The sequence below is a fragment of the Adiantum capillus-veneris genome, chromosome 24, assembly GCF_014529385.1.
Source record: "Adiantum capillus-veneris isolate H3 chromosome 24, ASM1452938v2, whole genome shotgun sequence".
Taxonomy (NCBI): domain Eukaryota; kingdom Viridiplantae; phylum Streptophyta; class Polypodiopsida; order Polypodiales; family Pteridaceae; genus Adiantum; species Adiantum capillus-veneris.
Genome location: NC_140954.1, coordinates 97,050,572 through 97,065,651, shown reverse-complemented (window position 1 = coordinate 97,065,651; position 15,080 = coordinate 97,050,572). Strand labels below are relative to the sequence as shown.

The 15,080-nt window shown below is 47.4% G+C and overlaps 1 protein-coding gene across 2 annotated transcripts in view; it reads right to left on the bottom strand.

The window, feature by feature from the left end:
• TTN7 (Structural maintenance of chromosomes (SMC) family protein) overlaps window positions 1-15,080 on the bottom strand; it is a 74,824-nt gene that overhangs the window by 13,709 nt on the left and 46,035 nt on the right. For both annotated transcript variants that reach the window (XM_086498654.1, XM_086498655.1), the window contains 4 exons: window positions 14,925-15,069; window positions 14,666-14,838; window positions 14,478-14,577; window positions 14,220-14,356 (listed from right to left, as the gene is read on the bottom strand). In XM_086498654.1, the coding sequence (XP_086354780.1) occupies window positions 14,220-14,356; window positions 14,478-14,577; window positions 14,666-14,838; window positions 14,925-15,069 (555 nt within the window). The remainder of the gene's footprint in view (window positions 1-14,219; window positions 14,357-14,477; window positions 14,578-14,665; window positions 14,839-14,924; window positions 15,070-15,080) is intronic.

Sequence of the window (15,080 nt, the reverse complement as noted above, 5' to 3'; positions counted from 1 at the left end):
GGCTCAGCAGGAGACTAAGGCTATGGTATGGTGTAGTTCATGCCACTCTCCAGAACACCCTCCACAGGACTGTCCCCTTCGCTCTTATTGCCACTTCTGCGAAAAATTGGGTCATGAAGATAAGGATTGCTACTATATAAAGGGATTGCACAAAATACAGCAAAGTCTTGGTCCTACTCTCCAACAGGGGTTAGCACCAGCATCCAACATGGTTTCCCACTACGGCCATCCCAACTACATGCCACCTTTGCTCAATACCCCTGCTATCCAAGGTATGTCAAGTACTTTCCCGACTCAAAGTTTTTATAATGCTAATACCACCTCAACCCCTCAGAGCTTCTACACTTCAGCCTCCAACTCTATGTAGCAACCACCTCGTCCCCCGTTTCGTCCTTCCAATCGGCCCATACTCTGCTACAGATGCGGAGAATATGGGCATTATCAAAGCAAGTGTCCTTTACCTGAGGGGTCTCCCCTCCTTGTCGTCATTGTCCTGATTCGAAGGATCACTGCAGTAAGGATTGTCCCACGCAAAGGGCATCCACGTCTTCAAGCTCGACTCAGAACCAGCAAGAATTCACCTTCCCGAAGATAAACTTGATTACTGTGAACACCGTGCCTCAACCATCACCTGCTACTCATGTGGTTAAGCCACTGCAAGTGGAGGAGCCTGCTGGGATCCTTACTCAGGCACAAAGAGCAGCTCTTGGTCTTAGTCTGCCCACAGGTCCACCTCGCCAGTCCCCACTTCCTCAAGCGGGTCTATTTGACCCAAAGGACGAGTCCTTCAAAATTGCTCAGAGCAAACCAACTTCCCTGTTATCTGACATTGATGGAGCCTTCTTGAAAGCAGTGGCTGACTTGGAACAGATTAAGGTCCCAAAGGGAGCCCAGTTCGAAGGCGCCAAGCCCACAGCAGAAGCCATCTTGAAAAATACTTTTCAACAGGTGTCACTATACGACATGCTAAAGCTCGACGCAACACTTAGAAGTGACACCCTGTCAATCATTCAGTCTTTGTACCCCGGGGCGGGGCCTAGTGGCGGGCACCTCCTTGTACAGCCCTCAGATCTTATTTGATTTCCTATCCATCTGCTCCCCTCACCAATTATAAAAGTCCTCGTCTCACAGTATCTATTCTTGGGCACCAGCTATCCGACGTCATCGTTGATGGTGGATCTGGAATCAATTTGATGCCCGAATTCACTATGATGGCCTTGGGTCTAAAGCCTACCCGACCTGCTCCTTTCACTTACATTGGCCGATCAGAGAACAGTCTACCCAGTGGGCATAGTCGACAAGGTGCCTCTAAAGGTACAAGATTTCACTTTCAACTTGGATTTTGTGATAGTTAATCTTCCCCAGGTAGAGGGAGGTTATCCCTTGCTAATTGGTAGGCCATGGTTGCGACATACGAAAGCACTTCACGACTGGGGAAACGACGCCATGTGGATACATACTCCTAGCTCTCCAATGCAACAAATTCGTCTCGAAGGAGGTATGGATCCGGTCGTTCAGCATAGCTCTTTGTCAGTAGAGTCCAACCCTGATTTGGAGCAGTCAGTCCCTCCTGATGGGTCCGATGAAGACTTACTGCAGTGGTTCGAAGCTACCTCTTCGATGCCATGCTATGTAGTCTCTCTTCAACCTTTGCCAACAAATTCACCCTCTCCCCCTGATCCTACACCTGAAGCTACAGCTGCAGCCAGTAATCCCAGTCATCCAAGTGAGCCAGAACCAAGTGGACCGGTCTCTGGTGCCCATCCTTCAGAGGGTCCCTTGATGGAAACCGTCGGCCTGGGTGAGCCTATAACCCACCATAGAAGGGGGAAAAAGTCTCCCTTGCAAGAGTTGGCTAACACCCCAGCTCCTTCTTTAGCCTCTACTCCATCTGACTCTCCACCCATGCCGGAGCACTTTGAGGTATCTGAGGATTTACCATTTGCAGAGCTTCCATCAAGATGGTTGCAAGAAGAGTATGCTGATTTCAACATTGATCAAACGCCAGCTCATAATGTCCAGAAGCTAACAGAGGCGGCACGGTCTTCTCTCCTTGACGTAGCCTCGCCCACTGCACCGCCTGACCCAGTCAGAGAGGTCAACCTAGGCGGCCCTGACAACCATCAACCCATCTTGTTAGCCACTTGGTTATGGGATCACCCTGCTCTACTCGACCTAGTAATCTCTTTCATGCGCTCTTTCAAGGATGTGTTTGCTTGGTCTTACCACGATTTGCAAGGAATCCCAGCAAAGCTAGGAGTCCACACAATTCCTCTGGTTGAGGGGGCTAAGCCGGTCAGAGGACGGGCTTACAAACTGAACCCCAAGTATGCAGAAGCAATCAAAATCGAGTTGGAAAAAATGCAAGAAGCAGGTATTATTGTACCAGTAGAGCACTCAGAATGGTTGTCCCCTATGGTTATTGCCCCAAAGAAGCAGTCCAACAAAATTCGAGTTTGCGTCAACTACCGGGCTCTGAATAAAGTCACAATCCCAGATGGATTTCCGACACCTTTCACTAAGAGAGTCCTCGAAGATGTCGCTCGCCATGTACTGTATAGTTTTATGAACGGGTTCAACGGCTACAATCAGTTAGGAATACATCCTGACGACCAAATCAAAACAGCTTTTGTGACTCCCTGGGGTATTTTCATCTACACTAGAATGTCTTTTGGGCTTAAAAATGCACCGCCTTCTTTCAATCGCATAGTATATCTCATCTTTTGTCCTCTACTTACTGATCACCTTCGCATATTCATGGACGACTTTTCCACCTTCTCGGGTGCTCAATGTTCGACCCTAGTAGAAAATCTAAAGGAGCGTCTTGCTCAGCTCTCTGCAGTCTTCCTCAGGTGCAGAGAAGCACGTTTGAAGCTCAATCCAAACAAGTGTCATTTTTTGGTCACAGAGGGCACACTGTTGGGCCATGTGGTGTCTGCTCAAGGTTTGGCACCTGACCCAGAGAAGATAGTGGCCATCTTGAAGTTACCTCCTCCCATAAATCCCAAAGGTGTTCAGAGCTTTGTGGGCCACACCGGCTATCATCGCAGGTTTATACGTATGTATGCACAGGTGGCTCAACCATTGACCCGGCTCACCAATGCTGCTTTTCCCTTCCAATGGTCATCACCTGAGGCCGAAGCATTTGCATACCTCAAAAAACGCCTCACTGAAGCGCCTATTCTAGTTGCCCCGGATTGGGCCCTACCTTTTCATGTGCATACAGATGCCAATCTGCTGGCTGTGGGTGTTGTGCTGACTCAGCCTAGCAAAGAGTTCAACTTGGATCGCCCTATACATTATGCAAGTCGCCTGCTCACCAAAGCAGAACGCAACTATAACACCACAGAGAGGGAAGGTTTGGCTATAGTGTATGCTCTACAAAAATTTCGTCACTATTTGCTAGGGGTCCACTTCACAATTATTACTGATCACCATGCCTTGCGCTATCTGCTTAATAAGCCACAGGTCGCAGGTCAAGTATGGCGATGGCTCCTCCTATTCCAAGAGTTTGATTTTGAAGTGGTACTCCGTCCTGGTAAGCATCATGTAATGGCTGACCACCTCTCTCGCATTCACACATGTGAAGAAGCTACCGGGATTGCGGATGACTTTCCCGATAGCAGTCTTTTTAAAATCGATACAACATCGGAATGGTACGGCGAGGTCCTACATTTTCTATCTACTGGGCTGTACCCAGAGAAGGCATCTCCACTGCAGAAGAGGAGATTGTTGTTGAAGTCCAAGCCTTTCACTCTGATTGGGGGCCAGCTCTACAAATCGGGACCAAATGGTGTTCTAAAGCGTTGTGTCTCGCCTCATGAGGTGGAGCATATTCTGGAGGATGCCCACAGTGGTCCCACTGGTGGCCATTACCCTGGTCACATCACTGCCCAGAAGATTCTGCAGAGTGGTCTATGGTGGCCCTACGTTTGTAAGGATGCAATAGCATATTCTAAGGTTTGTGATGTGTGCCAGCGCTGTGGGCCGAAGCCAAGTAAGCAATCCAACCGTCCTCTGCAGGTCTCGATGACGTGGCTACCTTTTGAGAGATGGGGCTTGGACTTTGTGGGTCCAATATATCCCCCGGCTCACCCAGGTAATCGCAAATATCTGCTAGTGGCTACAGACTATGCAACAAAGTGGACGGAGGTACTAGCGACAGTAGATTGCACTGGCAATACAATAGCCAGATTTTTATATGAAAATATTTTATGCAGATTTGGATGTCCCTTAGAGATCACCAGTGATAAGGGCAGTCATTTTGTCAATGACATGATCTCAACTTTACTGGCCAATTATAAGATTTTTCATCGCAAGTCGTGCTCTTATTACCCTAGAGCCAATGGGCAGGCCGAGAGCACCAACAAGGTTCTGATCGCACTCCTGAGGAAAGCATGTCATCTCCATCCAGCATCGTGGGCTCAGGCTGTGCACGGCACTCTTTGGGCATACCGCACATCTTTCAAAGCAACAACGAATCACACGCCTTTTCAACTCGCTTTCGGTTTGGAAGCCATAGCTCCATTTGAGTTCAACTCCGGATCCCCTAGGATGGGCAGTCTGCGTGCAAGTTGGGACATGGAAGCTGCTTCTATATCCCGTCTTACCTTATTGGATGAAAGCCGCCTTTTCGCTTCTCATGCTCTGCAAGCGGAGCAACTTCGTCGCAAAGCGTGGCATGATCGCCACCTCAGAAAGCCGAAAATAACGCAAGGCACATTGGTGCTACTCTATCAGGCAAAATATTTGAAAAAAGCAAAGAAGCTGGTTCCAGCTTGGCAAGGGCCATTCGTGGTGGAAGAGATTTTACCACAGGGGGCAGTCCGGTTAGTCACTCTAGAAGTTGTCCCACTGCCTCTAGTAAATGGCTCCAGAATCAAGTGCTATTACTTTGAGTAGCAATATGCAGCATTTTGCCATATGTTGGTTCAAATATCCCATCTCTCTCATCCCAACTACCTTTCCACCACCAGAACGGAAGGTTCTGTTATGTCTCAATCTCTGCTAGGTTTGTAGAAGTTTCCATCTTTCGGTCTGAAGTATCATTTCCCACTCAATCTCGGTAATTGGGTATTGTATTCAACTTCTTACAATTCAATCACTCTTTCTCTAATTGTTCGATCATCAGTGTTATCCAGTGAAGCTCCTAGCCTCTTTGGTGATCTTTTCTTTAAGGGTACTAACTCCTCTCAAGGTCTGCCACATATAAGTAGCTTGTCAGTAAAGATTTGGTAAGTAAGTTCTTAGTCTTGGCCTTGCTTGGCCTTCTTCGAAAATGGCTGAGCATTGTTCCCACTGTGGTCACAATGGGCACAATGCTCTGCAAGGTGTGCAAAGTGATGTATGGTATCCTCACCGGAGGGACACAGCTCAAATTTTCGTCTTCAGCATTGGCTGCCAATCATCTCATTTGTCCAATAAGTCTCCCTCCCCTATCTCTTAAATTCGCTCTCCTCTGCTCTCTCCAACTTCGGCTCCTTTCTCTCCCAATTCGTCCCTTGTTCATAGCTGCTGGCTGCAAGAATTTGGGCCTGTGAAATTTGCACTCCTCTGCCTGGATTCGCCCCTGCCTATATTGGATTCACCTCAGCCCCTTGTAAAATTCGCCTATCCTTCATAATTCGCCCCTATTCAATTTTCCCTTCCCAGTTCACTACTCTCGCCCCTACCCTCTCAACACCCCCTCTCGCCCCTACCCTCTACCCTCTCGCCCCTACCTCTCACTCAGCACCCCTCGCCCCTACCCTCTACCCCTCGCCCCTACCCTCTCCCAGCACCCCCTCGCCCCTACCCTCCCACTCTCGCCCCTATCCTATACCCCTCGCCCAGCACCCCCTCTCGCCCCTACCCTCTACCCCTCGCCCCTACCCTCTCAGCACCCCTCTCGCCCCTACCCTCTACCCACCCACTTTCTCCCCTGCCCTATTTTTGTTTGAATTCGCCCCTACCCTCTCAGCACAATTGGATTCGCCCCTGCCTATTTTCAAATCGCCCCCTCTCAAAATTCGCCCATACCCCCTCAGCACAATTAGATTCGCCCCTACCCTAACGTACTCGCCCCAACCTAACTCCCTTCGCCTATTAGCTCTTGATTCGCCCCTATACCCAATCCTCAATCGAATCCTCTCGCCCAGCCCCACAAAATCGCCCCAGCTCCCCTTCTGTCCAACCTCTGCCTAGCCCAATCTCAAATCGTTTTGCAGAAACTCCACCTTGGTCTGCATCTGACTGAGTGCTTTTCCATCCCTTGTCTACTCAACTGCTCACTGTTTGTCATCCACCCGACCTCACCATGGCAGGAGGTAGCAAGCATCAGCAGAAACAGCCATAAGTAAGTAGCAAGAAAAGGTAGAGTTGAAGAGGAGGAAAGCTCTGGTTGCAAAATCAGAGAGCGAAGAAGAGGAAGTACCTGCAAGCAGCAACAGCCATGACATAGATGACTTTACCTCCAGTGACCCAAGTGATGAGAGCTACAAGGCAGACTCAGCAACATCTGATGATTCAGAAGTAAATTCCGAGTCAGGTGCTTCCAATGATCAGGAGGAACATTCAAAAGTGGCTCAGAAAAAAGAAAAGTAGCCAATCATCACTCATGAAATCAAGAGGCCTGCTTCTTCGAAAAATCGCACAGCATTCTCATTAAATTTTCATATGCAGCAACCTAGACCATCTCTCAGTGAGGTGCTTTCGACTGCTCAGCTACGGACTCTGGGCCTCACAGCATTGGCTGATGCAAATTTACCTGATACGGTTCCAGCAGAGCTGATACATCAACTGTTGAAAGACTTTCCAAAGGTCTGGGGCCACAAGCTAACAGCTACAAGGCTTAACCATGCCATGGGTATGACCAACTTTCCAGCTGTGAAGTCTACTACTCGCACTTTCTCTTTGCTGTCCAAGGATGCGACAATTCAAGCATGTCAAGAGCTATTGAGTTCCGATCACCCAAATTATGAGCGAAACAGACGGCTTCTCACAATCTTCAGGTATTACTTTCTGGCTCGAGATGCCAAAGAAGACAAGGAAAAAACAGATCTTCTCACTACATTCTCCCACTGCGACGGGCTATACTGTTTAATCCACACTATCCCATGTGGATTCCACCAAATTCTCTTCAGCTCTTTGCAGTCTAGGGCTAAAAGATTTCGGACCCAAGTGCAGTCTGTGCACTTAAGTTTTAAATGTTTTGCGGCACCTCTCTTGGCATGGGTCATAAACATACCTATTAACATAAATGAAGTGGATGAGGAACAGGGAACCTCGAAAGGGAAAAGGAAAACCGTGAGCATGCAGGTTGACCCCAAGTCACCAAGAAAAAGAAGATCAAGGCGAAAGTGGTGAAGGATACAGTGAAGTCTCTACTCTCCTTGCCAGTTTCTGAGAGCCAGCACACTAGGGTACATCTTCAGCGTCACAGGTCTACTCCTACCCCTGGTTCTGCTGTGCCAACACCAGTGTCTACTGCCGCTCCTCCGGACAGGATGGTCACTTCACCCATACAGGATCCTCTTCCTTCTTCTCCCATCTTCACTCATACGCCGGTCAACATATCTCTCGCTCCACCTACAACAACAATCTCCGAGGCACCTACTACACCAACTGTACCTACTTCTAGCTCGCCGGCTGTGCCACATGTGCGCCCTCCAGCATCACATCCATCTGAGGGATCTTCACGTAGGCCCGACTCCACTTCTCTATTTCAGCTTTCAGAGAAGTTACTTCAAGACTCCAGAGCTGCTATTGCCACCATCGAGCTAGGCGCGGAGCAGCTAGCTGCAACCCACCAGCATCACTCCGCCACATACGCAGCTATGGAGGGATCTCTGCGAGTTGCCGAGAGTGCCATCGCAGACCGAGATGCAACGATTTTTGCACTACAGCAGGCATTGAAGATAAAGTCGAGGATTATTCATGACCTAAAAGCACAGGTGCAGGGATTTCAAGAAATGCTTATATATGGTAACAGGCCTACCCAAGCTCCTGTGGGATATGGATGGACTGGGCCAGGGATACAAGTCCAAAATCCAACAGGCTTTGCAGCGCCAGCAGGTCCCTCTCAGCCCTCTCAGCAGTTCATGGGACACAACCCACAGCCCCAGTTCCAGTACTTTACTCAGCAGGGGTCTCAGGTCCAGATGCCACACATGCAGAGCCAGAGTGTTCCTTGCTGTGACGGTGTTGCTGGTGCACACCGCCATGGTTGTGTTACTAGGCGTCCGGAGTTCACTTCAGGGCAGGTGCTTCCATCCGTTGTGCAACAGATGGCTGCTACAACCACAGGAAGCCAGGTTATGCAGAGCACAGTACAGCAACCGCATAGTTACACAATCGATCTGATGGCTCCTCCCGATCCGGATACTTCTGGAGCAGCAGTGGCGACGACACTTTCCCTTGGGTGACAGGACTGTGCTCTTGCCCCACCTTTCATTGTACATATAGTTCCTTTTGCAGTTTCATTCAGTTTTGGTTCACCGAGACAGTGACCAGTCTTGTGGCGGGCAACCTGTAGCAGGCTACAGTGTCACTTTCACAGGACATAGTTACAGTTAGTACAGTTGGTCTGGTCTATTCACATTGGACGGACACTCTGGGTAGTGACACATGGCAAGGATACGGATGGTGGCCTAGTGGACATGTGGCCAGGTCACACTTAGCTGGCTAACATTTATGAGCCGTTGGTGGCTCTTTATAATTGAATCTATGAGTAGTAGCCATTGGGTCATTATCATTATCTTATATAGATGGTCGGTTCATCGTCTAGGTAGCGAGTCTTACACAGAGCACTACTTCACCATCCCTGCACATCTGAGCCTCAACACCCCACTTGTACCTATGAGTCCTAGGCTGGAGCTGAGTGTGCTGCCACGCCAGAGTCTGTACATGGTTCTTTGAGCTAGTCGAGTCCACATGTTCTAGTCCACTGTTGTGTCTCTGTTGTTATCCATTGTTTCTGTGTTTCATTCTGTTTGAGAGAGTTTCCATTTGTTTGAGTGAGATTGTCACGCACATTGCACTGAGGGGCACCCACACTGTAGAGAGCACAACACATTATCCGCGCTACAAGATCCTCGCAGCACGGTCAGATTCAGCAAGGTTTACAGTTTCAGCCCGGAAAACGCAGATTTCAGCATCTGCCTTTTCAGCGCGTCATCGTCGCATCGTCATCGTCCCCGACATAGAGTCAAAATTCAGCAGATATAGATTTGCAGATTTCAGCCCTTAGAGTTTTCAGATTTCAGCCCGTCTCGTCGTCGTCCTCATCGTCGTCGACATCGTCGGCAAGTCCAAGCATTGTAGAGATTTGTGCAATCATAAGTAGACCACTCTCGCCGACGAGAGTGGGGCCTTCGGAGGAGGGTTTTACAACGTCTCTGGTGTCGTATCTCTCTTCTCTCTCTATCTCTCAGTCTCATACACTTGCACGCACAGTGTCCACTCACTTTGTTTGTGATCATAGCACTCTCTCACTAAAGGAACGGAAGGCTCTACCTTCCATAAGAACACAAGGAACCTTGAGTACAGTTCGGGCCACTCATCTTGAGCAAAGTTCAAACATTCATTCCGCTGCACCTAACATTGGTATCAGAGCTTTGGCAGTGTTCTGTATCACTCAAGGAAAGAACCACAAGAACCACTGAATTTTTTTTTGCTTGTTGAGGTCTCACGTAACCCAAGACTTCTTGGGCGTGTCGATTCCTATTCGTGTTTTTGAAGATGACAGGAAACCCAAGAAAGAAAAGCTTGTCCAGCCTCCCCTTGTGCCTCTTTTCACTCATTGAGAGCGGACAGTGCACTTAGCGGCCAGCCAATCAACGTGAGGTGGGAAAAAGCAACCTTGGTGTGAGCGCAAGGCAGCCAAGAGGTGCGCCCGCGGAAAAGAGCAAGCCTCGGGTGAAGAGAAGATCCTTCTCTAACACAGATTGCAAGCGAAAGAAGAACCTCAAGAACTCAAGAACCTCAAGAACCCAAGAACCAAGAACCCAAGAACCAAGACCCCAAGAACCAAAGTTCCTCGTGAACTTAAGAACCTAAGACCATAAGAACCCACAAGAACCCACGACTTTGGTGGATGGTCATCACTCGAAGCGGAATGGATACTTTGCTTGGAATGAGAGAGGCGAAGAAGAATTTTCCCCACCAGGAGGTTTTTCCGACCCTCCCCTTTCCCCATCTACGTCAAGGATTGCACTAACTCGTATGGAGGCTTTCAACAAGATGGTGATTGACATGAAGTTAGACCGCGAAGCATGAAAAGCACAAAAAGAAGCAGACAGAAAAGCCTACGAAGAAGAAATGGCAGCCGCAGAGCGTCAATACGACTTGGAAGAAAAGAAAGTCAAGCCAAATTGGATCGCGAGAACAAAGAAAGAGAAGCAGAATTTGATCGCGAGAACAACGAAAGACAAGCAACATTTGATCGCGAGAACAAAGCAAGACAAGAACAGAGCGACCAACACATGAAAGAGTTCTTTCGACTTTTTTCTCAAGTGCAGGCGCACTTTGCACAGAATCAAGAAAAGGAGACTCTCTCAGTCTCTACTCCAAAGCAAGACACATGATTTGCACGATGATTTGAATGATAATGATGAGCATGATGATTTGGTTGACAATGACAAGCATGATGATTTGCATGGTGATCAAGATGTGATTTCTCACAAGCATGATGATTTGCATGAAGAAGATGTGATTGTTCACAAGAAGGATGAGTTAGTGAATGCTTTTTCTAGCGAAGCTAACCTTGTTGCAGATTCGATCAATCACGAAGAATCGATCTTGGCTCTCGAGTCGAGGTCCAAAGAACCCCCACAGGACGATTCAATCATTCAGGAAGAACCGATCTTGGCTCTCGAGCCTAGGTCCAAAGAACCCCCACAGGAAGTATTATGTGTTCGCATGATTAGTACGCACGCATTGTTCGAGTGTTTCATTCGTGATCGTTTATTGTATCAGGGTCTTTATGTGATCCCTTTTTCTAGGCATGACATATTGTACGTTGAGCACATTTCACTCATAAATGAGCACGAATGTATACGGATTGTTCATGAAAAGCTGAAAAGTATGTATGTAAGGAAGTCACATTCCATGTCTCTTCCTTGGCATGACACATTCGTAGAACGAGCACGGAAAGTATGAGCCAAGCATGGGCATTTCCGTTGTGAATTGCCACAGTTGATTGCTCTAGATCATAAGAGAAAGATTCGATCTCATTGTTTGCGTGTGTGGTTTTGGCACTCCGTCTCTTTGTTCATCCACATTGCATGCACAATCTTTAAGGAAGACAATATTTTTTCCAGTCACTTTACATGGAATGGGTATGTTCATGTTTTTGTGTTGGAAATAGTTTCAGGAATTTTCAGCCATGGAGATTCTTGAGGAAGAAAGAAGCATGACTCTCGACGAAGTTGAAGCATTGAAGGAGCCACAAAAGACTGTCGCTTTCGGCGCGGCCCAAAGAAGCAAGCATTGCAGACCTTTATGAAGTTCAAGTACCGCACGACCCACACATCAGAGTGGATCGGCGAAGAGTCCCTTCTCGGATTCCGAATGTTATTGGCGATCTCCCTCGACGCCATACAGTTCGGTACCAGTACCTCACTTTAAAAAAGAGGGGATGTCACATGACACATTCAACCCTTTGTGTCCGTGGACAAGCTACAGCACGACAAGGGTTCAGTCAATCCAATCAGTCTAGATTTAGAAGCGATCTGGCACTTTTGTGAGTCTGTTCGCAGACCGTGCATGCCCAAACACTTAGTGTACATGCATATCCTCTGGTTGCACACAGCATGATCATAAGCATTCCCATCAGAATCCACTCAGGGGAATTTTCCAATGCATTTAGCCTATTTTCCCTATTTTTGCCATTTTTCACTTATTATTTTCAAGTGACTTTTGTTGGAAAGTAGATAGGGCAAATTGAGTAAGTTTGTATATAAGCAAACCTAGGCTAGCACTAATTGGCAGAAGAGGCAACAGGAGCACTCGCTCAACAGGCAACTTCTCAGCAGAACCCCAGATGCCCTAGCGTTTTTGCTTCACAGCATAAAGCTAGCGTTTTTGGACCAGATCAGCCAACGTTTTTGCTCTTGCAGATCCCTGGCGACAAAAGACCAAGCAGAGGCCCCAACGTTAGCAAATTCTCCGCAACAAGACCATTTTCAGCCCTAGCGTTTTTGCATCTGCAAGACACTTCAGCATTTTGCAAATTCACCGCGACGGAACATCGAGAACCACCAGCGCTTTCAGTTTTCGGCAGTCAAACATCGCAGTAGAAACCCAGAACCTCGCAGATCTCACCTTCCCACAACAGATCCTCACAGCACGGTCAGATTCAACAAGGTTTACAGTTTCAGCCCGGAAAACGCAGATTTCAGCATCTGCGTTTTCAGCGCGTCGTCGTCACATCGTCACCATCGACATCGTCCACGACACAGAGTCAGAATTCAGCATATAAAGATTTGCAGATTTCAGCCCGTCTCGTCGTCGTCCTCATTGTCGTCGACATCGTCGGCAAGTCCAAGCATTGTAGAGATTTGTGCAATCATAAGTAGACCACTCTCGCCGACGAGAGTGGGGCCTTCGGAGTAGGGTTTTACAACGTCTCTGGTGTCATATTCTCTTCTCTCTCTATCTCTCAATCTCATACACTTGCACGCACAATGTCCACTCACTTTGTTTGTGATCATAGCACTCTCTCACTAAAGGAACGGAAGGCTCTGCCTTCCATAAGAATAAAAGGAACCTTGAGTATAGTTCGGAGCACTCATCTTGAGCAAAGTTCAAACATTCATTCGGCTGCACCTTACAATCGACACTCATTTATCCCATGGGATGCGATGTGCTATCGGTCAAATCCGCACATCATCCCACCAGCTGGAGATTGAGACTGGTAGATTTAGGAGAGTATCAAAAGTGACCAAGATTTGCCAGTTGTGTCATATAGAGCCAGAGACAAGAGTTACATTACATATATAATTGTCCAGTGTACTATGAGATACGAGGCCGCTTTCACTATCGATTCAGAGAGGGCTTCGGATCGTTGGCTAGTCATGAGATATCAGGATCATCAGAGTTGCCTTGGATTGTTTTTGCTAGAACTGCACTGAAACCAACATGTGGAGAAGATCTCCTGGCTACACAGATCGCCTATAGACACGCGTCGGACAAACCACCCAACCATAGCCACCATCTGGCAACACTCCCGTGCTGACCAGCATCCGAAGACGTAGACATGCACCTGTAAGACAGAGCGTCCCATACCACCCAGCCTTACCTCCTCGAGGTGACCTCGCGCACTCCTAGCCTCGCGCGCCAACCACTTGCACTCTGCCAGTGGGGGTTGACAACTACAAATGAGGCCTTCGCCTCCCTTTTATAATAATGGCCGGCTACATTGGCTAGTTCACACTATGTTCCCCCGGACACCCATCCCGACGGTGTCTTAGACCGGATCCCCTCTCCTATGAGTGGGACATAACATGCACAGACACAAGGAGTCTCTTGAGGGGATTAGACAATGAGAGACATTCGCAGAGGGAAATCACTGATTTCTTTAGAGCAAAGACTCAACAGTCAGATGAGCACGCTTCACAACATACTTCAAAGTCCAGCTATACCAAAGGTATATTGCCTGACAAAGCCATTGAGTTTGGGAGAGCTAGAGGCCCATGTCGAGGGCCACCACGAAATCGACAGAGGCTCCATCAAAGGATCATGACTCTTCTAGCACGGCATGAGAGACGTCCAATACGACTATTTACCATCACAGACATTGACGATATTCTTCAACAACCGATGCAGTACATCCTCGGATAGCACCCGATGCCGGACATGCTCAGACACTGATGTTCATTTGGCTTTTATTTTACTTCATTTACTTTGTACCCAGATATTGTATTAGATCCACCAGGATTGTATCAGTTTGGTCTCATAGGTTTTTGGCCTTTTGATGACGTTTAATAGAACATTTCATTTCATTTCTATGATACAACACCCTTCTCCATGTGAGAATTTGACTTCTATCTTTGTTTAACGAATGAGACACACTTATATTGGCATATGAGACACAACAAACCTTGCAACTGTCAACAATCAACCTGTGATAATATATTACAAAAACCTCTCTGTGTCAACCAAATTGCAATGAAACAACTCGTTCCATTCCCTGATTCTTAAAAACCCGCTTTCCTGCACAACGTTCATATAATTACAAATACCTGTTTCCAGCAGTGACTTCAATAGCTGTAAAAAACTTCTCATCACATTCCAATAGCTCACAAAGAGGACCGTGAACACCAGAGATGTTGTGGTCCTTGCAAATGCGTCTAACAGAATTCAAACCTCTCCTTATGTCCTGTAAAAAATTTCAAAGACTAGTTTACCATCTGATCCACGCAAGTAGGCTAAAATTGTTGGCTAATAGCTAATGCTGTGACACTAGCTGAAGAGGAATCATGTGAATCATGTGTAAATACCCCTGGGGCAGCATGGTCCAAGCTTTTTTCAGCTTTCATAATGTCATTCTTAAGCTTGTCAACTTCATTCGTTGTATCAGTTTCCTGCTTCCAAAGCTTCCTGGTTATTAAGAGCTCAGTAAACAAATGCTTGAATGGTAAGGACAAACTTCTAAACAGAGTTGGGCATTCACTTTGTAGTAGCTTACTTTCTGGCTTCCTGTAGTTCATCCCGCTTAACCTTTAAAGCTGCAGAGTCTTCGAAACATTTTGCCGATTCAGCCTCCTGTTCTTGGCATTCTTTCAAACGAGCTTCTCTGTTGACTGACAACTTAGTTAGGTCCTCTTCAAGCTGTTGAATTTCTTTCTCAAGCTTTTGTGCCTGCACAAGAAATTGACCTTTACAATACTTGTATTACATTCTCTGAGCACAACTAGCCCATCGATGTAGCAGCATTGAAATTCAACCTGTGAGGTAGTCGTTTTCAGAACAGATTGTAGTTGATTAATTTCCGACTTCAACCACTTGTCTCTCGCGGCTTTATCTGCAAATTGTGTAGCACGTCCTTGTTTCTGATAGAGAAGACTGAGTTGCTTCTCCCGTTCAGTAATCCTATGACACGT